Raw genomic sequence first — 24,717 nt, forward strand, 5'->3', positions numbered from 1 at the left:
CTTACTTTTATCATACCTGATAACTAGTATCCAGAATTCCTTTTGTACCATGCTTCTTAGAATGGAGTATATAATTTTTTTTTCTTCCTCTTTTTTTTTTTTTTTCAATTCCAGGTGCAGGTAAATAGCACCCATGGCTCAGTCCATTCGTTGGATGCAGACTTGCTTCTTTCTTCTGGCGAATCTTTCAATAAATCGGATAATGATATGTTTAAAGACGGACTACGGAGGGCACAGTCAACAGACAGTCTGGGAACATCTGGATCTTTACAGTCCAAAGCTTTAGGATACAACAACAAAGCAAAATCTGCTGGGAACCTGGATGAGTCGGATTTTGGACCACTTGTTGGAGCAGATTCGGTGTCCGAGAACTTTGATACAGCTTCCCTTGGGTCTCTGCAAATGCCGAGTGGGTTCATGTTAACCAAAGATCAGGAAAAAGCAATCAAAGCAATGACACCAGAGCAAGAAGAGACTGCTTCTCTTCTTTCCAGCGTTACCCAGGGGGTAGAAAGCGCTTATGTATCTCCTAGCGGTTACCGCTTGGTTAGCGAGACGGAGTGGAACCTGCTGCAGAAGGAGGTGAGTACCCATTGCACATCTCTGCCATGACCACTGCCTGCACCTTGGGGGCTGTCTGGCTGAAAGCTCTTCCTAATTTGCTTTACATGGACTTAGGTGCCAAAGGAAATGGGTAGCATTGTATGCAGCTATTTGCTTTTCTCTCTTGGAGTATTTCTGTAGGTAAAGCACTTCTGATGCAAGTGGTATTGCCTGATGCCATTTGTGGGAAAGCCAGCTTTACTAAATACAGGGTATTTTTACCCTCAGGGGAGAGTCTGGCAAGAGGTAGCTGTTGATCTTGTAAATGTGTGAGGGGTTAAAAATGGTGGGAGAGCTCAAAGGAGAAAATGGGAAGCTAAGGAAAGGATGCGCAACAGGGGGTGAGTAGGAAAGTGCAAAGATTACCAAAAGGAGCAGAGCTAACAGCGCTGGTTTGTACGCCAAGGGGTTTTACTGGGGATTGGGCATGGAGTGCAATTTAGAAATAAATGAGCAGCCAAGATATGCAAAACACACAGAGCTACCACAAAGGAAGCTTCAGAAAATTGCTTGGGACTTGCATCATCAGAAAGCAATTTCTGGGAGCGACAAGCAGCAGATTAGATTTAACACTTGCCAGTTCCAGTATGGGTGACCAAGGAAATAGTTGCCTCTGGGTGTTCTGCCTGTCAGTTTTTCAGCAGCTTTAGATGAGGTCAGTTCAAAGCTTGTGTTTGATTTATTGATTAAAAGAGAAGTCTTGTGGAGCTCCTGTGGTTACTGTCAGAAGAAGAGAGGCCAAGGAACAATGCTTTAGGGGGAAGAAAGGGGTGAAAGGGATAACAATCCATATTGGGTGAAAAAGAAGACAAAGATGGGCATTAAAAAAAAAAAAAAAGGAATATAAGAATGCAGCAAAAGAGTAGAGGCCAGACAAAGGACAGGTGAAATTTAGAACTAGTCATATTTCCTTTCCTCAACTTGTTGAAGTTCAGCTCATCTGCAAACCACTATTTGTAAAGTTGCAATTTTTCATGTTGCTACTAATTTGTAATATCTGGAGAAATTGCTGTGTGGTGATCTCTGAGCTGAGTTAAATCCTTTGCTCTTGAGTATTTCCTTGCCCTGTTGACATTTGGATGACATTTTACTCCAACCCTCTCTTAGAATTCAGAAAAGAACTGCAACTGCTTCCCACGTGTAGAAGCGGGGTATGTGAATGCCTCTCTGTGCGCGTGGGACGCGGAGCAGCGAATACAAATTTTCAGCTCAAACATGACTTACAGCTTTGATAAAACTGCCGTTTGTCCCCTTGGCCAAAACCATCACAATTTCAAAATAGCAACTGGTTTACTCTTTGTTTCCCTGCTGCACACCCCAGCACTTAAACACACACACTTCTCTCGTTTTGTTTTGGTTTATTCTTTTTTTCTTTAAATCTGGCTGTCTTCTACTTTATTCTTTCCCAATTGTTCTTTTAGCTGGTTATTCAGTCCCTGACAGTGAGCAATCCTAGAGAAGGGTATTAAAATGTAAATAAAGCTTAATGACTGTTGTAGAAAAAATCAGTACGCGCCATTGAAAAATTTTCAAAGCTCAGTTACAGGAGGAAAAAGGTTGAAGGAAGTCCTGGCCTGAGGAACTGACATGCTTTTTAATTTGTTTATGTAAATTAAAAACAAAAAACCCCAAACACTGTAGTATTGTGTTTATAATTTGATTTGTAATACCAAACAATTGCATGGAAAAAAAATGTTATGGTCTGTTGCAAGCTTTTTTTGGGGGGGATGTCTGTTTCTATACAGGTAATTAAGTAGTATCTTTCAAAAGGACACACTGAATGACTTGATGAACTCTTGCATGTCATGGCTTATCGCTTTTGTGTGATAGTGGGACTCATGCCAAGAAAAGCTGATATCCTGCAGCTGATTTACATTATCCTTTACTTTTAGAGCAACTTAATCTTGCCATTACATCATTCTGCTACCGTCTTTTATCCCTAATATTTTGTGGTCACACAACACACCTGAGAGTATGTAGCACTTCTGCATTCCTTGAAGAATTTTATGGCCTTGCTGGCAGGTGATAACTCTGTGTTCTCCAGGTGCAGAACGCAGGGAACAAGCTGGGCAGACGCTGTGATATGTGCTCGAATTATGAGAAGCAGTTGCAAGGTATCCAGATTCAGGAGGCTGAGACAAGAGACCAGGTGGGATTTCTCTTCAAGCTTTAGCAAGACTTCTGCACTTGTTCATACTGCTAAGGTTGCAACAGTGAACCATCTGCTCATTTATTCATTGGTTTTAATTGAACAATGTCAGCATGCTTAAAATCTGGATAACTTCTGACATTTTAGTGATATAACTTAATTTGTTACCATTACATGATCATGAGCACCACATGTACCTGTTTCTTAAGTATTCACCCCAGAGAACGACTTTATCTGGTGCTATAGGACCATGCAGTAAAGGCACTGTTCTATAAAAAGTGGTGTGCTCATGCTGAAGTCAGTATCTTTCATAATTTATATTCTAAAATGCTTTTCATGCATTGAATTCTATTATCTTTGATACTGGAAGAATTGTTAATAGCCAAGGGAAAATTAGAGGGCTTCCTCTGAGCAGCGTAAAATGACCGTAAAGTATTGCAGGATGTTTGTTTCCTGCCATATTCTGAGGAACAGTTTTCAGATGGGTACGGAAGGCATGAGTCACGTTCTGCTTTGAAATAAGGGATTGAAGTCATTGCATGGAGATGGTCTAGTGCAGTTTGATGTCCCATGTTTCCTTGGAGGTATAATCTGTGATGTGGGGTCTTTCAGAAGATCAGCAAAGGCACTTCTGGGTTGTGTAGGGTTTGGAGAGATTTGTTTTGTGGTTCGGGTTGCAATGGGGCGGGTTATATTTGTAAGTAAATACATATTTGTATATTTGAAGTAAATACTCCCCCAAATTATATTATTTCGTTGTAACAACACAGGTGAAAAAGCTGCAGGTGATGCTGAGACAGGCCAATGACCAGCTGGAAAAGACAACGAAAGATAAACAGGAATTGGAGGATTATATGAAACAAAGTGCTGAAGACTCCTCTAATCAGGTACAAGCATTTTCTAATCAAGATAGTAGGAATCATGAAATGCTATTAAAAGTATGTAATAAGAACTCTTGTCTTCTGTTAGATATAGACCTGTTGTAGAGGCAACAAAAATGAGAATTTCAAGGGTTCTAGAAATTATGCTGTAGAATTATGCCCCACCTGAGTCTGCCACAGCTTTTAGATAAGTCTGACATGTCTCTAATACCATGTTACCCAATTTTGGTCCTAAAGTTTCATCTCTAATCCTGAAGTCTGTTACAGGAGTGATAATTGGGATTTGAGTAGTGTTTTGAAGTGATCTATGTATGAAATCACCCAAACATTCAAAAGTAGTCCTGTGTTCTTGGTCACTGTCCTTGGCAGTAGAAGAGTGGTCTATTCATACCACTTGCTCTCATCACCACCTGACACCCAGTTGCTGGACTTGGGGTGAAGACACACAGTTAATGAGTGTCTGAGGAGGCGGCACCAATACTTGGTCAAAAATATGCACTAGACTTCTTTAAAACAGTAGCCTGCTGAAAGGATTTTTTTCAGTCTGAGATGTCTATGTAACTCTCCAGGAACAACAGAGCCAAATAGGGTGTGTGGTAGTCATAGCTTTAAGAGACAAAGTCATCATCTTTCGCCCATTAAAGAATACAAAATGAGGTAAATGCTGGGTACAAGACATTGAATTTACTTCACTTGAGCTGGGTGACTTTCTTCCCTCCCACCCAGTATTTTTTTCTTACTAAAGAAACAGCCGTCGTTAGACAAAGTCTGTCTTTGGTGACAGGAATGTGTTTATACCTTCTTTCTTTTGGCTGTACCAGGGTGCTCTTAAGTAATACTTAGGCATGTGGTGGTGTAGAATAACTTCAGTGATAAAGTTTTTGAAGATCTATGCTTTCAGAGAAAGGTAAAAAAATTACCTTAAAGAAAATACTGAAAACTTACATAGTGGCTCTGCAGTTCCCCTTCAGTGTCATTGAACAGGCTTACATCCGTTTGATTAGAATTAACTGCTTATTTGTTGTTTGGAAATAGAATATAAGTATATTATTGGTATAGAAGCACAGCATCTCACTGGCTTGAGCTGCATTACTGCTGTATTGAGTAAGGAAATAGCAAAATAAACTTTAGTGGATTAGTTTGACATTTCAATGCGTATGTTAGTAACGATAACCGACAAGAGAACTTCAGTGATTATTTCTTCAAAATTTATTTTGTGCTTTATGTCTTTGTCTGGCTTTTCTTCTTTGAAGATCTCATTGCTTATGGCTAAATGTCAGAAGTCGGAGAACTTCCTCAGCGAGCTGCAGCAGGCCTTTTCACAAGCAAAAAGAAGTGTCCAGGAGCAAATGGTAAGATGACTTAGGCCCAGAGATGGCTTCATCAGCAACTGTTTGTGTGACCTTTGCAGCCCAGCGGGTGCCACAGGCTCTGTCTTGCTGCCCAGCCCAGCTGGGCTGAGAGAGCTGTACATCTTGACATGTGAATGACTGACCAAATGAGCTCTGATGCCAAGTGCTGGACCTGTAACTGTTCTTAAGGGCAATCAGTCATGCTTCCCGTGTGTTTGCATATTGATTAATATGGAGATCAGTAGTCAACTTGTTCCCCTTATTCATTATGTATATTCCCTGCCCATTTAGTATCTTGTTTCACTTCAGATGTGAAGACGGAATAGATTTTTCTCAAGATAATTTTTTAGGATGCATCACGAGTACCATCACTAGTGAGTATTTTTTGGGGTTTTAGACATGAATGCTCAATGTTTTTACAGGTCAGACTTAAAATATCAACCCTAACACCCAGAAAGAGATGTGTATGGGAACTCACTTGGTTGTTGTTGTTGTTTTTTTATACTATTTTGAGCATCTTGTAGGAATTAAGCCAGAGGCCAGGAATAGAACCTCATTTTCTAGGGCAGAACAAAGTCTAACTTCCTTAGAGCAATTCATTCCCTTCTATATTAGAATCAAGTTTCTTTTTTCCTCCCTTGCACAGCATCGCAGGGACTAAGAGCATTCATTCTCATCGATCCCAGCTCTGTGATTGTCTGTAGGACATCAGGACGTTGCTTGAAATGTTCTGTGTGATGTTCTGCAGATGTGGGAGCTTCAGAAAATGATGTGAATACGCTTTTCATGCTGCCCACCTCTAGTACAAAGGGCAGCCTCTCTCAGAGTTGAAGTCCCTTTTCCCTATACCAAAGCAATCATTCCTCTCAGAAAAGTTTGCTGGACCTTTTTCTCTTGTAATGCAACCAAACGTGTAGTTTCTTAATTCTTTTTCTTCACGTGGGATCAGCTGTTTTCATATTTTCCTCAAAAGGCAGTGGGAGGCAGATGCCTGCCACTGAAAGTTTCGGGATGAATGTTTAAGGTTTTTGAATAACCTGATCGTAGAGCTGAGTAGTTTGGTGACTTGAGTAAACATCACTGCTGGTTCCTGAAACCACATATGATTTCACCCCCCGCCTTCCCCCCATGAGCACAGCCAGCTACTGGGCAAATATGGAAGAGAACTGGGAGACTTAATGCTGTATTTATCACTTGCTTCCTCCTACCTGTACAGTTAAGATTGATCTTGCCTTTCTTTCTGGTGCAAAGACCAGGCAAGAGAGAACCATTTGTGTTGATCCACACAAACATTTTGTTTCCCTTCTTCACGGAGAACATCAATTCACCCGAGCTCTGAGAGCAGTGTTAGCAAACGGGGCGTGAAAAGAGCTGAGCGTGACCCTGAGTGAGAATTTCTGCTTTTCTTTACATTGGAGGCTGTCCTGACACAGTCCAGGGAGCAGGTTTCAGAAGAGCTGGTGAGACTGCAAAAAGATAATGAAAGTCTTCAAGGAAAGCATAGCTTGCATGTGTCTCTGCAGCAAGCTGAAGATTTCATTCTGCCAGAAGCAGCAGAGGTAAAGCCTTTTTAAATCATTAACACAAATAATGCACGTGATTAGATCTTGCTGGAAGAATACCCTTTATCAAAAAGCTGACTCAAGTAGCTCAAGGCACAATAAGCTGGATATTAAACCTTTTAAGTCTGTGATGTACAGAATCAGCAATCTGATCCATGCTTCAGGGTATGGATAGATAATAATAATACGAGTGAACTGTGGCCGGGCAGCTGCTCTGTTGTCAGTAGAGTGTGGGCTTATCCCAGTTCAGCCAGTTTAAACTGTATTTTGCAACTGGGCACACAGGTGTTCAGTCACCGTGCCTCCAATATAGGTATCGGTTCAATAAATGAAGCTTAGTCAGTCACTTTAATTAAGAACTAGTAATAATCCTGAACCTTGAATCATGATAAGCTTTGTCATCCTTCCCACAGCCACTCCCTTATCCTCAAGTAACTTTGTCTCTGGTTTATATGCTGATAAATATGGTGCTGTATCTCAAGATCCTAATATAAATCTTTGCTAATTGTTGATTCAGGAGCTCCGTGAGCTGATTCTGAAATATCGTGAAGACATAATTAGCGTGCGGACAGCGGCAGATCACCTTGAGGAGAAACTGAAGGCGGAGATTTTGTTCTTAAAAGAGCAGATTCAAGCTGAACAATACTTGAAAGAAAATATAGAAGAAACTCTACAGCTGGAAATAGAGAATTGCAAAGAGGAAATAGGTGAGCAGGGGTAAAACAGTCTCAAAATGGGATTATTAGAAGTTAGATAAGTGAAGACTTGATTTTGTGATAAGTAGATTATCTGAATTTTAAATGCTGTCCAGTTTTGATAGCAGATACACCAAAGCTGTGCAGCTGAAAGCAAAAGTACAATAATTTGTTTACTTTTGAGGTACCTTTGGTGTAGCACGTGCTTAATTCTCCTTTAACTATTAACAGAAGTAAACAGGGTATGTCCAGTTTCCTGTGTTTTTCTTGCATTTAAGCTTTAATATTCTTGGTTTTCAGCTTCCATTTCCAGTTTAAAAGCTGAACTGGAAAGAATAAAAGTGGAAAAGGAACAGGTAAGGAGCCCTTTCACTGTGGGAGTTTTGGTTTGTTCTTTTAAACAAAGAAAATAGGATTATTCTTTCTCCTGCTGGTTCTATCAGTGACACTGTGTTGCTGGCTTTCACATCAACCTCTTCATATCAGAGAAAATGAACTCTTTTCCCATCTGCCTTTGAGGTGTCAGTAACACTTGATATATTTTTATATGATGTTTAATGTGCCCGGTGTTGGGAGGGAAAGAGCTGACCTAAGGACACAGTAGCTGTGTCAGTGCTGGTGTAGGACTGGGACACGGTCATAGTTCTGTTCCTTAAAAGGTGTTTTGTCTGTTTATTAATCAGTAACCTAAACAGTGGGTTAACTAATTCCTGACTAAATTCCTAACTAATATTAAGCTACCTTCTAATAACCTAAATGTCTGGTTTGGCCACTTCTCTCCAGCTCCAAAAACAAATAAATAGAGAGAAAGAGAAGTTATTTAGGTGTTTTCTGTGTCCCCAGGAGAGATTATTTAGGTGTATTTCTGAGGCCTGGGAAAGACACTTAGGCTATACTTCCTGTGGGGAGGGACTGTGAGAAATTGAAATGTTAGGAATTTTAGTTAATACTTTTTTTTATTTTTATTATTATTATATAGCTGGAAAGTTCTTCGCAGGAAAACCTGCAGCAGCTGGAGAGTCTGCAGGAAACAAAAACCACTCTAGAAGAACAGTTGAAGAAGGAGACAGCAGCAAAGGTAGCTATGCTGGCTGGGTGTGCAGTATGTCTGCATCTTCTGTGATGGTCAAACTGTGGTCAGAAGATGTATCACTACATGAAAATGGGAAAGGAAGCTTTTGCATGTTGGTAAGATTCTGGCAGTGAAGTAGTATCTGTTGGATGCGGTTTAAATCCTCATCCCAGTCATTTTGCGCTTGGATTTGTAAAGCAGTGGATTTGATTTGCTGCTGACTTGGGAGTCTCTTGTGGGTCATCTTCCAAAGTTAGGTTTCAGTAATGTCAGGTGAATTAATTGTGATCTGATTTCCCTCCTCACCCCACCCCCCCTCCTTCTCCAATGTTTTTGACTAAAACCTGAGACAGCACAATTGTCATATTTTCACCAGCAGATTACTGCCTTCTATGGTCATGGTCCATTAAAATCAGAAATCTGTTTATTTATTTTGAAATCCTTGGAGCTTGGGCTTTTCTGTGCTTTAACCAATCTAATGAGGATGTTTGTCTGACAGGCGTTACCCCCAATTTTGCAATTAGGAAAATTGAGATGTAGAAAGAGTCACTGGTTAATTTCTTGCCAGGACTCAGAATAACTGTGCTTCTTTGCTCTAGTTACCATGCTTTCATCAGTTTATATGAGCTTTTTTATTTATATGAACTTTTTTATTTAGTTAAAGCATAGCATAAGAAATCTCTTTCTCTTCAGGCAAGCCTTGAACAGCTGGTATTTGAAGAGAAGAATAAAGCTCAGCGGTTGCAGACTGAACTAGATGTCAGTGAGCAAGTACAGAGAGACTTTGTAAAGCTTTCTCAGACACTTCAGGTAAGGAAAGTGCTATCAATTTCTAAGGTGCTGCTTTTGTTTCTTTGCTTCTCCAGCACTGTGTAAAATAAGAAGTAGCAGTAGTAAATTTTCAAGCTATTTTAAAAGTCATTAGTATAATAAACCGATCAAGTATTCCTAATATAATATTAGTATTAAGGCCTATTGGGGATTTAATTCTGATTACTTGATTCTAACTGATTCTCAGCAGCAGAGACACAACTATTGTACTAAAGGGAACTGTAGAGAGCCATAAGTGATGGCACCTCATCTCCCTGGCATTTATGATTCATAGAGTAGATTCATAGAATGGTTAGAGTTGGAAGGGACCTTAAAGATCATCGAGTTCCAACTCCTTTGCAATGGGCAGGGACACCTCCCACTAGACCAAGTTGCTGTCCCATTCCGTTGTCCATCTCCTGTAACATCTAATGTGTTACTTTTCATAGCAAATCATTAGGTTGCAAACATTTGAGTTCAAAGTAAGGAACTTTTACTGTTTGAGGAACCATTTTAATATATTCATATCATGTTTTATTTACTGCTTTCCATTTATACTGTCTAAAAATCTTATCCTTACTATTGTCACTGTTGCTGTCCTTGCATTTCCTCCAAAAAGGGGAACCTGTGGTTGGTGATGAGATACCCAGAGATGGCTGAAGGAGAGAGTTTTGGCAGGGTGTTCATCGAGGCTGGTTCCAGTTTGTCAGGCTGGTCTCTCTGTTAACTGTAGAGAGCACAAAGGGATCTGCAGTTTCTGTGCTTGCAAGAAAGTGGGGAGCCACTGGATTGGTCTCACCTTCAGTGTCTGTGGGTTTAGAATTTGCACCCCCCTCACATTCCAGCTTAGTAGAGATCTTGCTCACAAAGGGGACACTGAAATTCAGCACTGTCTCCTCTGAGTTCTTGGCCAGTCTGCTTGGTGAAGTTCAGCAGAATAAAAAATGTAATTTTTTTGAGTCAGGTGTTCAGGTTTGTTTGGAGAAGTAAAGCAGGAATATAGGAGATGGTTTACTAGACAGAGTTTAGCTGGATGGACAATGGGGATCTGTCCTCTCTTGTTCTGGATGTTTCTGGAAGAGTAGGTAGGACAAAGGAGACTATTGAATTGTCCTGGCTGGTGAAGTTGCTTCTTCCTTGTCATCATTCTTTTTAATTTGTGTTTTCTTTCTGCCCCTAAGCAGCCCTTAGATGTTAGTTCCTCAGCAGTTGGTGCTTTCAGTTTAAACAGTGGTTTGTGCCATCTCCACCGTGCCCAGTACAGGATCTGCTGCATAACACGAGAGATTACCATTGAATGAGGATTTTGGTTTCTTGATAGTCTGAGAGGGCTATTTCCTTCCCTGACCCCGTCAGTGGAGAGTCTGTGTATCACTCGTGTGAGGTGTCCACTGGCCAAATGAGGTATCAGCAATGGAGAGGAAAGGCTAAAAATCAATTAACCACTAATTGGGAATTTACAACTGAAAGGCCAGACCCTAACACAAAGAATGTGAAAGTTAGAATGTAAAAAAAATTAAAAAAATATAAATTGTGACCTATTTGCATTCATTTCAACACAGTTCTGGCTGGGCACCTTTTCAGCATATAAGTAGTAGTTTAAGATGGATTATCAGAAAAGCAGGTAACAGCAGTGAGCTTGGAAATGGGACCTTTCCTCCGAGGTCAGTTAACTTGGATGTTGAGAGGCTTGAAGGTATATGTTGGGCAGGTCTGTACTTCCTTTATGTTCCTCCTGTGAAAGTTTATATTGCTTTGCACATCTCCAGTTTGCCTGGCCAGTATGGTGTCTGTGACTGGTCACTGGGCAAAACATAGAGTGATGATGAACATTTGGTTGAGCCCTGCAGGAGGTGGCTTTTTATTGTAAAATACAACTGCCTTGTGTCTTCCTTCCCCTCGTTCTCGGTTCTAAATGAAGCTTGTGCTCCTTCACCTCTTCCACTTTTCGGCCAACGATGATTTGATCTCCCTGGTGCTTGTGAGGCCCTGGGGGTTGCCCACTGGCCCCTTGGCTCAGTTGTGGTTCAGGGTCTGTGGTCTCACGTCGGCACCTTTTACCCTCTCAATTGCCTCTGTTGGTTTCCTGTAGGTGCAGCTGGAGCGGATCCGGCAGGCAGATTCCCTGGAGAGAATCCGTGCAATCCTGAATGACACAAAACTGACGGACATTAATCAGCTTCCTGAAACATGACACCCTGATGAGCGGGCTCCAAGGCTGCATTTGGGGTTTTTAACTCATCTTTATAGCAACATTAATTATTATTTAACTCTAACCGAAAGAGCAGAAGACAACAGAGGGGAGCAATGACTAAGTTTTGTTTCTAGAGGGGAAAAAGGTTTCGTACTGGGCAGGAAGAGAGCACAAGGGTGACTTTGCAGTGTAGGAAGGAGAACTTTCTAATGGAAACACTAATGAGTGTGGTGTTTCGTGTTCCACTGAGTGGGATCAGTCCTTACATTCTGAAAAACTTCCCCTCTTTCAGCCAACTTCATAACCTAATATAGAGTTTTGGAACATTTCCCCCCTGTCTTTCCCTCTTTCCTTCCCCCCCCACCACTACTGTGATCAAAGTAGCTGCTGGAAACCATATTGTCCCTCCAAAACATTGAAGAGCAAAGTGGTTGAAGTTTTTCCTGTTTGAATAGTCAGTAACAGTATTCAGCTAGCAGAGAGAATGAGGTGTAGAGTATGCTGTATGAATATTTTATATTAAAATATGACTTTATTAGCAGGACACTGGATATCGATCTTATTTCATAACTCAGTACTTTTTCTTTTTCTTTTCTTTTTTTTTTTTTTTTTTTTTTACCATTAACTTTGTGTTGAAGAATCTGGATGCTGCTGAAATGTGGTGAACACGAGTGAGCTGTGTGTCTCCTGAACAGATAAATGCTAATCTAAAAAAAAAAAAAGAGAGAGAAAAGTATACTGAGAATTTAGCTCCTTGAAATTTTTCCGTTGCATTCTGATACTTAAAGAAAAGCACAAGAAATGCACTGTTTTGTAACCTCTTTTTGCGAATGAAATTTAGAAGGTGGAACTACAACTGGTTCTTTCTCATCTTGAAAGCTGAGCAGTACCTGCAGCCCCTTCTCTGTGTCTGTAACACACAACCAAACCCGGGCTGGTGTGAATCCTGGGCGCTGGCCGAGCGGTTCCTGGGGCTGGTGCAGGCGGATGACGCCGGGTGTGAAGTCGGCAGCTTTCCCTGGCATGTGGTGGTGGTGGTGAGGTGCTGAGGGAAGTGATCAGCCTGACCCACCTCCCGGGGGTCGGCGTGGTAGCTGCAGAGCAGGGATCCCACTCTCAAATCCCAGAGCACAACCGCGCTGGAGCCGCGTTATTCTGCTGGTTCAAGTCTGAAAGGTACAGTGCATCTCTTACGGTAACGTCCGCTGTCGTGGCATTGCTCAGAGATGGCTCCTGCCTACACTGCCCTGTACTTCTGTATTTAAATTACATTCTAACGGGACAGCAGAGGCAGGAAGTGCCTGTGATCGATCAGGTGCTCGGTTTGGGTTTCTTGTTCTCTAACTGTATGGTGGTAACTTGACTGTTCCTCCTCCTTTTTCTCCTTGTGTTGGAGTTGATGCACACAGTTGGGTAGCGATGGTCTCCTGAACGGTTGTGGGTGTTGGCAATACTGGTGGTGACTTTGAGTTCTTGAACTGGCCCCTGCTTATGACTCATTTAGGAGGAAGGAGGCTGAAAGAGCAGATCATTACTGTCCAAAATTTATCACTTAAGACATTCCTCCATTCCTTACTGTTTTTTTTTCTTTCTCTACGTATACTTAGTCATAGATCTGGTTTTCTTCATCACCTTCAGAAGTGATCAAAAATGCTCCAAACTGTAATGCACATGATTATATTTTAAGTGCTTAAATCCTTCTTTTAGCAGTGTGGATCCTGCTACTAACGTAAAGTTAGAACTGGTGGTTTTGAAGAGGAATGCCTTAAAATCAGCCAAAAAGAAGCATACAAGCTCAATTCCTTGTCACTCATTGCAAGAATTAAAACATTTTATTCACCCTAGCAATTAATTCCTTTCATAATCCTGACACCCAAAAGCCATTTTCCCTATATTAGTAATGAGTAGACTAATAGACAGCAGAGTTGTCATCTTCTTAAGATGACACTTAATTTCACTTAAAAGTGAAATTGAAATGTGGCTTAGGTTCTTTATGAATTAACTATTACCAGATTTGGGGTTTTTTAACCTTTCTCACTATTTGCTGAACTGTGAGGTGACAGCAGCTGCCTCCTGATGCACAAATCCAATACCTGATGGTTTGCATTCAGTTTTCCAACGGTGAGGGGCCTGTTCAGTGGAGTAAAAAAAATCAATACAGGCCTTTATTAGGAGCTGCAGAATGTAAAGCTTTTTCCTGTGTCCCTTTCCTTCCCCAAAACTAAACCTGAACTGGTTACTGATAGTGAACCCGGGCAGCAGTGTTTAAGGAGCCTGGTGGTGTCTGGCAGAACCACAACCTCTTTGGCAGCCGAGCGCTTGAGGAAATGCGCCTGAAGACCTCTGTAGAAACAGGATTTTTGGTTGAGTTTTGGGACCATCCTAGTGCAGGAGAGCGAGGCCAGCGGCCGGTGATGGCCTTTCAGGAGCCCTTTCTGGTCCACATGTCCGTGCCCGTTCCCAGCAGCCCAACCTGCCCCGTGCCACCGTGTAGTTGCCTGTTTGATTTGGGTTCAGGTAGCACAGGGCTGGCAGGGCTTTTCCCTTAGTGTATTATTTATATATATATATTTTTTTTTTACAAATGGTTGCCATGGCTTTCTGTAGGTGAGCTCTGCAGGTGTCTGCAGCCTGTACGCTGGGTGGGCAGTCGGTTTGTGAGCTTTCACAGCCACAGGGACAAACCCAAGTGGTGCCGGATGGAGTTTTGCATGCGTGTGTGTGTGTGTGTGTGTGTTTGTGTGCATGCTCGTGTATTTTCTGTGGCCAGCGATGGCACGTTGGGCTAGTTGGAGGCAGCTGGAGGCACCATGGGGCACCAAGGGGGCTGGGGTGAGACCTGGCCTGGAAAGGCTGGAGCTGCCGCCCAGCTTCCTTTTAAACCCTGTCAGTGAAGGAGCTTCCTTTGGTTTGGAGAGGAAAAGTGTATAATTTATGGTTGTTTTCCTTTTTTGCCACCTTATTCCATCACGTACCCGAACACCTTCCCTCCTCTTCAGGTACCAGCTGTGGCCATTTTAGGAGTTGAGATGTGAGTGACCTTTTTTCACCAATTGGTGCAAATCTCTCATATTTCAATTAGAGCCCTGGCTGTTCATGGAAGTGGTGGGAGATGGAGGGAGATGTGCTGGCTACGGCCAGCTGTCCCACAGGGACAACCCAGAGGGGCTGGCCCTCCGGGGAGTTCTGGCCAGCACAGCTTCAGAAGCAGTTCCTCAAGCTTCTGCTGAATTTAGGAAACTTAGAGGCCTTTGAAAAAAATTAAATACAAAGTGTGTGCCAAATTTGCAGAGCAAATTTAAAAGCCTGTAAATGAAGTGGTGGAGATACTCACAGGATGGATTACGGTGGTATCACTCATAAAACCCAATGCTCTTCCCTCCAGCTCATGGTGTCCTGAAGCCTGATTTGAGTAGGGTGGTAGGTTCTCCTGGCTCAGTAAGAGATTTGGAACAAGGCACTACTTGTAACCCGGCAGGTCAGCTACGACACACGGGGTGAGGGGATTAGAAAACTGGATTGTGTTTTACTGGGGCCTGTAAAAGGGACAAGATGGGAGTTTTGTATGCATTCCTGTACCTGTATAGTCTTAATCTGTACAAAAAAACCCAAGTGTTCTTGCAGCATGCCTGGTAACCTCGTTACCCGACGGGTACTAACAGCCCTCCTTCCCTTCCAGCTTGACTCTGGCGCTGAGGGTGCCACTTTTGTAGCAGTGCAGTACTACTTTTCCAAACTGAGCTTGACCACGTCACCTTTTCTAAGGGGTGGGAGGGAGGGGACAACAATTATTTATTGTCCACTAAAGTTTGTCTACAGCAGATCAATAATTGGCCTTTTTAAGGGCGAGACGGGGGCCCCAGAGCCATCCTTTGATAGAGGCAAAGTGAGCGTTTGGAAGTTAATACTGCATTCCAGTGAACCAAGCCATTGGTGTCCTGTGCAATCGTGGGTGTAGAATTCTGCTGTCTACAGGATTCAAGTGTAACCATTTGTTAACTGTATTGAAGGTGTGTCCTTTATGAAGAAAGTGTTCCAAATTAAAAAAAAAAAAAAAAAAAAAAGCTGCTGAAGTGTGTGCGCTTCTCTGGTCTTTCTACTCTGCCTTTGCCACAGGTCTCCCCCCAAGTAACTGGACCCCAGAGGGTAGGAGAAGGCTCCCAGAGTCACTTTGTGAAGGCAGGAGCAATTCCCCACCACTGAGGTAGCTGTCAGTATTACACAGTAACATACTGAAGGGTTAAAATACCTGCTGCACTGGTAGAAAAAGCAAAGAAAAGCACAGCATTTAAGGAGTCTTAACAAAAGTATTTTATTTCACAGTCCAACTTTACAAAATAACAAGTAAAAGGCGTATTGTTCAACATACAAACGTTAAACATACAAACTTCAAACATACAAGGGGAAATACCAGAGAAAACTAAAGCTGCTCCAGCCTTTTGGGTGTAGGTTCCTCCTCGTGGACGTGTTAGAAGTTCACGTGGCTTCTGATGTCATTGAGCTGTTTGACCATCTCCCTTATGTGTTCGCCCCTACAAGAAAAACAAATTCAAGTCAAAAGGCTGGAAGTCATTTTTGTTTGAGACTAATGAGGAAGGGGAATACTTCCTACAGTAGAAGCAGAGAATGGGAGCGCTGTTGCAAATCGTTCTGTTAATTATAGGCAGGCTACAGACTGCCAAAAGATCCTCGGGGGGAAAAGCAAGGCTTAAAGCAGATTTAGTTTAACAGCAGCGTAAGACAGGCAGCGCTGCTGTCACGCTGTGCTTCAGGCCATCTCCCCAAGCTCCAGCTGGTGCAGCACAGTCCCTCACGCAGCACAGAGGGTGAATTATACCCTAGGAACTCCAACAGAATTGCTTGTGTTAGTGCCAGGGCTTGGACATACAGGAGGATCCAGGCTTTAACTTACTCCTCTTTCAGGACGGTCTGGATGCACTTGCTCTGGTAGGCACTGAGGGTGATGCTGGGTTTGCGGGGGCTGGTGCCCTTCTCCATCTTCTTCTGCTGGTATTCCTTTTTCATTTTAACCTGGAAGCCATGTACAAAAAGAGGAACCCAGTCAGTGTTGGTACTTACTACCTGCCAAAGCTTGTTACAGTTACAGATTGGTGTGTCATACTACAATAAATTCCAATTCTTTTGGGGTTAAACTCTGCTTTTGCATGTTTCCTCCCACAAACAGAAGGGAAAGTTAGTACCTGAGCTGAGGAGGGTGCGTAGACTTTCTTTCTTAGGGTTTATCATAGAATCACAGAAGGGTTTGGGTTGGAAGGGACCTTAAAGATCATCCAGTGCCACCCCCTGCCCTGGGCAGGGACACCTCCCACCAGACCTGGTTGCTCCAAGCCCCCTCCAACCTGGCCTTGAACCCCTCCAGGGATGGGGCAGCCACAGCTTCTCTGGGCAACCTGGGCCAGGCTCTCACCACCCTCACAGCAAAGAAGTTCTTCCCCAGATCTCATCTCAATCTCTCCTCTTTCAGTTTCTAACTGTTCCCCTTCATCCTATGGCTCCAGACCCTGATCTCCTGCAGCCCCCTTTAGGGACTGGTACTTTATACTGGGTTGCAGAGCTTCTGTCTATATTAGTAACAAGGATCAGAAGTTATTTATTTAATATGTTGTTGCTAATTTAGCAAAGTACAAAGTTGCTCTGTTGAAAGGACTGTGGCAGCACTGGCATTCAGTGTGGGTGAGATAATTCATTCTCTCACCTGTCTGATGGCATTGCTCAGGTGCTGCAGCTGGTCGTGTATTGTCTGCAGTTCTTTCCTCATATCTTTCTCACTGTCTGATAGGACAGGAAGCCGAGAGTGGAAACTCCGAAGTACTTTCTTCATCCTTCATGTGCCAAGCAGGAAATGTTGCTGGATTAATTTACCTCTTAGATCAGTTGTGCCAACACACCACCCCTCCCACACTTCTGTCACAGAATCACAGAATCTTCTAGGTTGGAAGGGACCTTAAAGATCATCTTGTCCAACCGTCAACCTAACTGACAAAAATAGACACCCACACAACAAACAAGGAGCATCATCACTAAACCAGACCTCCCAGCACTACATCAACCCGGCTTTTGAACACCTCCAGGGATGGTGCCTCAACCACCTCCCTGGGCAGCCCATTCCAATGCCTGATAACCCTTTCAGTGAAAAAAAATTTTCCTAATATCCAGCCACGCTTCCTAAGTCTCAGGACTGGACCCGAACTGACTCAGGCTGAACCTGAAGTAGTACTGAAAATCACCACTGAGCTCCAGAGAAGTGAGTTTCAGAAGAATTTCATTTTTAACTTCCTGCCCATCCCTTCTACCACAGTTGCAACCAGCAGGTGGGCTGTGAGGAAGCAGCACAGTCTGCACTCACCTGTTCATTATATCTTCTTGCTTCTCTTTGGCTTCCTCATACTTGTCAGCCAAGCGCTCGGCCATCTCCCGCAAACTTTTCCTGTGAGCAAGTGAGAAAGGGTTCTTTGCTGTTCCAGCTACACGCAGGGCTGGCTGTGGGTGGGAACAGGACAGGGGGCCCAAAAAGCTGGAGCAGGGAGTGAGCCCACGTGCCTAATTAGAGCTGGAAACGCATTCACTTCTCGCCCGTTTCACACAGGACCCTGCACAAAGTACTTTTTGCACAAAGGTGCATCACTCCTCGTGTTTGGCTCAATAAAAACAGACAGATTATACTCACCTTTCCTCTCGACAGTAATTAAGATCTTCCAGTTGTTTCTTTTTCTGTCCCCGCAGCAGCTTCACTCTTAAAATAAATACATACATAAAATCAAACCACCCAGAAGAGCAATCCAGTTCAATCAGGAAAATAGGAGAGAAGTGATTAATGCTTCTAGGAGCACGAAGAACTAAAGACACTGAATAACAGACAGTGGAGAGAACAAACAAGTACAACTCAAAGAAGCAGAGACTTATTTTATGCAATTTTCCTTTTAGGAGCTTTGTCAGGATTATTGCCGAGGGCAGAGGATTTCCTGCCACCCGCAGGCAGAGGCAGACTGACAACAGCAAAAGAGCAGGGTTTTATGTGTGTGTGTTTACCTTTTTTCCTTTCCTTTCCCCTATGAGCCACGACAGAGATGGGGTATTACACCCACCTCTGCCTTCCCTTGTAGCTCAAATTCATTTTTGGTATCCCATTAGTCCCAGAACACATTTTACTCATTAACAAGGGTTAGTCCAGCAGATGAGGTTTAGTGCTTGATCCTCAGTGACGTTGTTTCACAGAAACATTGTTCAGTAGTTATTTATGAGGGTTTTTCTTCTTACCTTTGCTGAATTTCCTCTTTTGCCAGATCCTGCTTCAGTATGTATTCCTCTCTGAACACTTGTGTGGCTCTGCTAAGAAGCTGAAGGCATTCTTCAGGGGGAGGAGCAGTATCTTTATCTGCAGACCTTAACAACATGAAACAGGTTTTGGCAATCCGAGTCTTAACATGTTCCTCTGAAAGGCTGAAGAGCTCACAGGAGTTATACTAAGGGCTCTGGGAGCTCAGTTATCAAAGTGAGGACTACAATTAAATCTCCTTGCTATAAATAATTTTTCTTATATGAGGAAATCCCAGGGTATCTTTAAGATACTCAAAACCCAGTGGGTCAAGTGCTAAGGGAGCTCATCAGCTGAGGTCAGTGCTGCTTTGAGCAGGGGACTGGAGCAAGATAGTTCCCCTCCTGATCTACACAGTCACTTGATGTGATTCCATCCCTGTAGAGACAGAGAGGGACAAGGGGGCTGCAGGAGCTGCACCCCCGTTACTGCTGTGTCCAAACTAACGCGCCGTTCAGTCAGGAGCTGATGAACACACACACACACAGTAGTTCTGAGTCTTCCCTCTTCAGGTCCCTTAGGAAAAGCTATTTACTTACTTGATAAGCAAGGGGTTGGCAGAACTGCGCTGCAGGATGCTTTGGATGTGCTTCTCAAAGGAATGCTGTGACTCAGCCAGGATACGGAGAGGGGAAATGGCAACGTCTTTGTCTTCTCTGGTGCACAGCAGGGGAGGGGATGCAGGATGGACTGTGCTCCTACCAAAGAACATCACATGGAGAACATAGTTTAAAACCAGAAAAATTGAAACTACATCAGAGTTTAAATGGTAGTTAAAGTGTGAAATTAATGTATTACAGCACTAAGTCAGAAACGGTCCAAGAGAAAATATTTCAATTATGTAGTAACTGCAGCTCTAGACAAGGCTGGTGGAGCTCTCATCCCCACAGCTTTCTGTTTGGCTACAGCTGAAACGAGCAAGAATCATCAATATCCTTTTACATAAGGAGAAGGTTCCATAACAAGGCAAGCACTCAACTGGCAGAATGACCTGCTTTCCAAAGCAGCCTGAAGCAATTTAAGAACCCACATAACCTTGGTACTCATTAAGAATCCCTATACTACTGTCTAAACGAACTTCTGATCAGCAGCTTCCCTCATTATAAAAATTAAGATGCAACCCCAACAATACTGTCAAGAACCCTTTGATACAATGCCCTAATACTAATTAAAAGTGATATAGATTAATATAACCCCTACAAACACCTTACCATTAGTTAATAGCTACTACAATAACACTTAAGTGCTCAGCCAGGGAGTGTTCAGAAGGCAAATTCATTGTGTGTCATTAAGAGGTGCAGAAGTTTGGGGTGAAAGGCTCAAAAGAATAACAATAACAAAATAATATCCCGAGATCCTTTTCATTCAACAGTCACTGATTTCAAACCAATTAAGAGCAACGTACAAGAGAGGCCTTGTAATACACTCATAGGTGTTTGTGATGCAGATCATTGTGGGCCCCAGGATGTCAGAAACGATCCAAAATCCTCTAATCGGAGCAGGTTGCCTGAGGGAACAAAACACAAGAATGACCCAGTCAACTTCTTTGCTCCTGAAGTTGTGCAAGTTCACTCTTTTGGAAAAGAGGCAATTGCCCAAAGCAGATGTGTTTCACAAAGCTGTTTTCTATAGCAACTCGCTGATTTGGAAGAAGTGGAAAGGGTTTGGTTTTTACCTGCATGGCAGGGGTTTTGTACAAAGAATGTGTTCAACGAAGCACTTCTGTTCTGCTCCCAACTCTTGTAAACTGTCTTTGTCTTCTTCATCTGCAACGAGATTTGTCAGAATGCATCAGATCCACTTTGCAGGGTAAAGGATTCTCATTATTACCCACGTCCACCAGTTTGTTACTGGCAGACACTGTAGGTGTTTGGATGGTGATCTCTTGCCTCTCCCTGCGACGCAGTCTCTCCACTCACCTGAACCAAGGAATTTGTGCAGTTTATTGATCCACGTCAACCCCACACTGTGGACACCAGCTTCGTGTGTGCAGTGGTATCGAGAGGGACATTTCGGATCTGAAATTTAAACAGCAAATGGAGAAGGCTGAGAAAAACTCATCCTTCAAACCTGCACTGTTGAATACTTGTGTCAACTTAGTGGCCAGTCAGCATTAACATCTTCTTGGAAGTACTAACTCATCCGTATCCAAAAATAGATCTAGATGTTCTGCATAAAATTAAATTACGCTTGAAATACCTGATGAATTGTTTTGAACTGTTCCTCTCACACATCTGTATCAATCCACTAGATTTTACGGGGCAGATCAGCTAAAGCCAGCAGACCAGCATGCTGACAGACTGCTTGTCCTACCCAACCTCCTGCCCCACAGTTACATGGGATAGTCCAATGAGCAGATACCAGTTCTTCCCTCAGGATCCCCATCCCCACAGCACTTCCCTGCATCCACAGGTCACTCCAGATGCAGCAATTTCACTTTATAATCCACAGCAGAGAGAACCTAGTGTTACGTGACCACGTAACCTGCCCTTGAGTGAACACTAGAGCACCTCCCAGGCTTGCTCTGTCCACAGCTTTACTGATGGCATCAGGCAAATCCTTATTCCAACACCACTGTTTGACACCAATGATAACTTGTAAATAGCTTGATCCTAAATTCGTGAAATCAAGAAAAAGGCAGCAACCTGAAGGACAACCCTACCTCGATGCAGTTTGATTGGGCAAGAGAAATCGGACTCCAAAGGCTCTTCTTCATCTCCTGATGCCAGTTTCAGTGCAAGTTCCAGCTCAACACATTCAAACACGTACAGGGAGGGAATGAGATCAGATCTTGGGTCCCATGACTTTTCTGACTGTAAAGAGCATTGAATTCTTCTGTGAGACATCACTTGGATAGAAACACCAACATAAACAGTATCAAGAAGTCAGATAACGTAGGGAAGAGTATTAATTTTTAGGGAAAGTAGTTCAAGTCCCTTTATTTTTTAACTGAAAAATATCTAAGAAATGGTGTTCCTTCTTAGAAGATACTCTTTCAAAAACTTGGTAATAATTTTGATTAAAAACTGATCTACCAGCAGGATACACAGAACTGACACGTAAAATAAAATCACCAGAGAATCACAGGGACTGGCTGGAAGAGGGGGAAGACCCGTTACCTCATCATAAACCAATGCAGCTTTGGCACTTGGCATTCACTTCCAGGCACCTCGCCATCTTGCAGCCAGGAACCAAAGAAAGAAAAATGCATATCGAAAAAAAAAAACCCAACCAAGACAAAGTATACCTGCTCATCATCCTCTTCTCCATCCAGCACCACGCAGTGATACAGCATTCCCGACTCGGTGGCAATCACCAGGATGTTTGGGACACAAGGCAGGCACAGGACAGCACAGGCATCGTAGCCATAGTTATCTTCTGCAGCAGGGTGCATGGGCAGGGGGCCAAGCAGCTTCCCCAGATTCCCAGTGCTGGAATAAAGCAGAGGTGTTCACAACACAAGGTGTGGAAGGAGAGTTCCCCCTGCGGGAGGTTTGCTGCGTAATAACCACAAAATATGTATAATTAAAAAAAAAAACCAAAACAAACAAACCCAACCCTACAGACAGGATCTGCTCAATGCTGCATCATTTCTCAGGCAGAGGCCAACGGGGCTGTTTCTAACCTAAATACCACACGTTTTTAGTATTCAGTTACACAGGATCTAACTTGTAAAGTTTCAACCATCTTCTCAGTTATCTGAAGCAGCAATCTTTTATTATATCATGTTTATATTCTAGACTTTTCGTTACAGAACACCACTGTGAATCCTTTATGACCTTAAACTGTTTTTTTCCTGAGATGCCACTTGCTCTTTCAGCCTCACCCAAACCTCTGCGCTGCAAACTGAAGGCCCCAAAATACACCCAACAGCCTCAGACCCACTGATATTTTAACAGTCCAGTCTCTTAATTTCAGATTTCTGATTGTCAACAACAGACAGTGAGTTCTCAGCAGTGAAAATGGCACCTGTAACATCTGGATGAAGAAGGATGGCATGCTATTCTGGGATTTCAGTCTGTTAGCACTGGCACAAAGAGATAAAACAGGCTGCAATACAGTAAAATTCAGCCCAGCCTCCATTACAGCGTCCCAGCCAAACTGAGAGATGGGTCTCCAGCTCTAACACAGTACAAACATACAAACACCCCATGAAACCCAAGGATGAACAGGACCCTACCTCTGTAGCAGGCTGATGTATGTGAGGAATGTCTCTCCATTTTCATACAGAATGTACAGCGGATAGGCCAACACTTCTTCGCTCCCTCGCTGCCCAACAATGTTCTTCGGGACCGGCACTAGGGGCCCAAAGTCAAACGCCACCGCAGTCTCTCCCAGCGACGCTGTGTAGGCTCTCCTGGGGACAAGACAGAACATGAGACAGGACTTGAGACCCTCAACTTTTTCCTCTCCGACTAGGCCAAGAGGTAGATTTATCCCTTATTCATTAAAAACACAACCGAGAATACAGAGCTTATTCTGCCAAAAGCATTGCAAAATCCAAGAAGCTACACCAACCCTTTTTTGATTGTAAGAGTCTCCTCCTCAGTGTCTGAAAGAGCAATCACTTTGATGGGTGTCTGAGGCACCTTCAGGCTGTAAAACCTAGAGGAAAGAAACAGCAGCAGTGTTCATTCAGCCAGCGGTGTTGTACAGTCCCTGCTGGTGCAGGAACATCACCTGGTATCTGTCTAACACTTCTCCCATCCTATTTTTAATTGGTAATCCTGGTAAGAATGGCAGGACACAAATATCTAATGAAAAAATCAGACCAACTATGACAAAAAAACCCTACTGCTTTTACCTTATAGTATTATCTGAAGTCAAGAGCACAATATGGGGCTCTAATGTCTCACAGGGATACCAGGCAGCATGCTTTAAAGTCAGAGATGTTGAACTTGTGAAGAACCTTTCTGCAATAGGAATAGTGCTGAAATACAGAACAGAATTACACAGTGTTAGAAGAAACACAGAACAAGTTATTTCTAAGGGGAGTGGGAGCAGGAGGCGCTAGAAACTCAACAAAAAGGTTTCAAATCCATTAGCTGTATTGTTCTTAAAATTAGAAGTACAGATTTAACTTGAAGCTCTTTGTTATTTCCATTTGGACACAAGCTTTTAACTACCACAGCTAAAAGACCCCAGGAAGGCTAAAGAAAATACTACAGAGGAGCCACCTTACTCCTCAGCAATTGCAACAAGTTTAAAGGGTCATTTCCTTGGGGCACTTGACAATCAGCAAGTCCCTGACCCAAAATAACTTCATTTATGATTGCCCCTACAAGCCCAATACCACCCATGTCTTCTGTATCGGCATGGCCCTCAGAGAGGAGAGGGTGTGGAGGAGGGATGGCAGGACAGGGGTGTCATTAACCACCTGAGGAATCACCCACCTACAGTTCACCGTGGATTTCCCACCTTCAAACTCTGAATTCTTCCCCCAGCGTTTGGGCAGCTCCAGCACCATGAGCCCCTTGGTACCGATGAGCGCCACATGATGCTGCGTGGGGCTCAGCAGCGTCTGATAAACCTCAAACAGGGGCGGGTTTATGCAGATAAGGGTCTGAAAATACAAATACTGCGGTCAAAGCACAAGTCATCGAAAGTGCCCAGGGAAGCACGGCACGTACTTCGGGTGGCGATTTGTACAACGGTGGAGAAAGAGGGGAAAACTCGTTGCCAGCCACGGCCAAGCACAAAGAGAAGGGTTTCTCTGAGGGAAAGGCCAAGGAAAAGCTGAGGGAAGGGCTGAGGGAAAGCTGAGGGAAAACTGAGGGAAGTGCTGAGGGAAAACTGAAGGAAAACTAAGGGAAGGACTGCGGAAAGCACTGAGGGAAGGGCTGAGGGAAAACTGAGGGAAGCGCTGAGGGAAGCGCTGAGGGAAGGGCTGAGGGAAGGGCTGAGGGAAAACTGAAGGAAAACTAAGGGAACGACTGAGGGAAGGCTCTCAGCCCGAGAGCAGGCTGGAGGGTGACCACCCGTCCCGGGTCCTTCAGCGACCGCCCCCCACCCCCCAGCTGCGCTCCCGTCACGGCTCCCCCCCCCCCACAACGGCCCCCTCAC

At 43.4% G+C, this 24,717-nt stretch overlaps 2 protein-coding genes across 2 annotated transcripts in view; one reads left to right on the forward strand and one right to left on the reverse strand.

Annotated features, from left to right (window-relative positions):
- RABEP1 (rabaptin, RAB GTPase binding effector protein 1) overlaps positions 1-11,862 on the forward strand; it is a 30,248-nt gene extending 18,386 nt beyond the window's left edge. The window contains exons 9-18 of the mRNA XM_014953280.1: positions 115-582; positions 2,648-2,752; positions 3,523-3,639; positions 4,887-4,985; positions 6,404-6,544; positions 7,065-7,254; positions 7,543-7,598; positions 8,222-8,320; positions 9,008-9,124; positions 11,217-11,862. Of these exons, the coding sequence (XP_014808766.1) occupies positions 115-582; positions 2,648-2,752; positions 3,523-3,639; positions 4,887-4,985; positions 6,404-6,544; positions 7,065-7,254; positions 7,543-7,598; positions 8,222-8,320; positions 9,008-9,124; positions 11,217-11,318 (1,494 nt within the window). The 3' untranslated portion in view covers positions 11,319-11,862. The remainder of the gene's footprint in view (positions 1-114; positions 583-2,647; positions 2,753-3,522; positions 3,640-4,886; positions 4,986-6,403; positions 6,545-7,064; positions 7,255-7,542; positions 7,599-8,221; positions 8,321-9,007; positions 9,125-11,216) is intronic.
- Positions 11,863-15,605: 3,743 nt separating this feature from the next.
- Positions 15,606-24,414, reverse strand: NUP88 (nucleoporin 88kDa). Its single transcript, XM_014952969.1, has 16 exons — positions 24,048-24,414; positions 23,459-23,584; positions 23,173-23,259; positions 22,835-23,011; positions 21,902-22,085; positions 21,317-21,467; positions 20,574-20,672; positions 20,330-20,420; positions 20,060-20,161; positions 19,194-19,352; positions 18,597-18,722; positions 18,007-18,072; positions 17,686-17,766; positions 17,035-17,161; positions 16,231-16,349; positions 15,606-15,850 (listed from the first exon to the last, which is right to left on the reverse strand). Exons 1-16 carry the CDS (start codon positions 24,119-24,121, stop codon positions 15,787-15,789), a joined length of 1,833 nt encoding a protein of 610 aa, XP_014808455.1. The 5' UTR covers positions 24,122-24,414; the 3' UTR covers positions 15,606-15,786.
- Between the last annotated feature and the right edge of the window lie 303 nt (positions 24,415-24,717).

The sequence above is a fragment of the Calidris pugnax genome, unplaced genomic scaffold (assembly GCF_001431845.1).
Source record: "Calidris pugnax isolate Ruff unplaced genomic scaffold, ASM143184v1 scaffold133, whole genome shotgun sequence".
In the NCBI taxonomy this organism is placed as follows: Eukaryota; Metazoa; Chordata; class Aves; order Charadriiformes; family Scolopacidae; genus Calidris; species Calidris pugnax.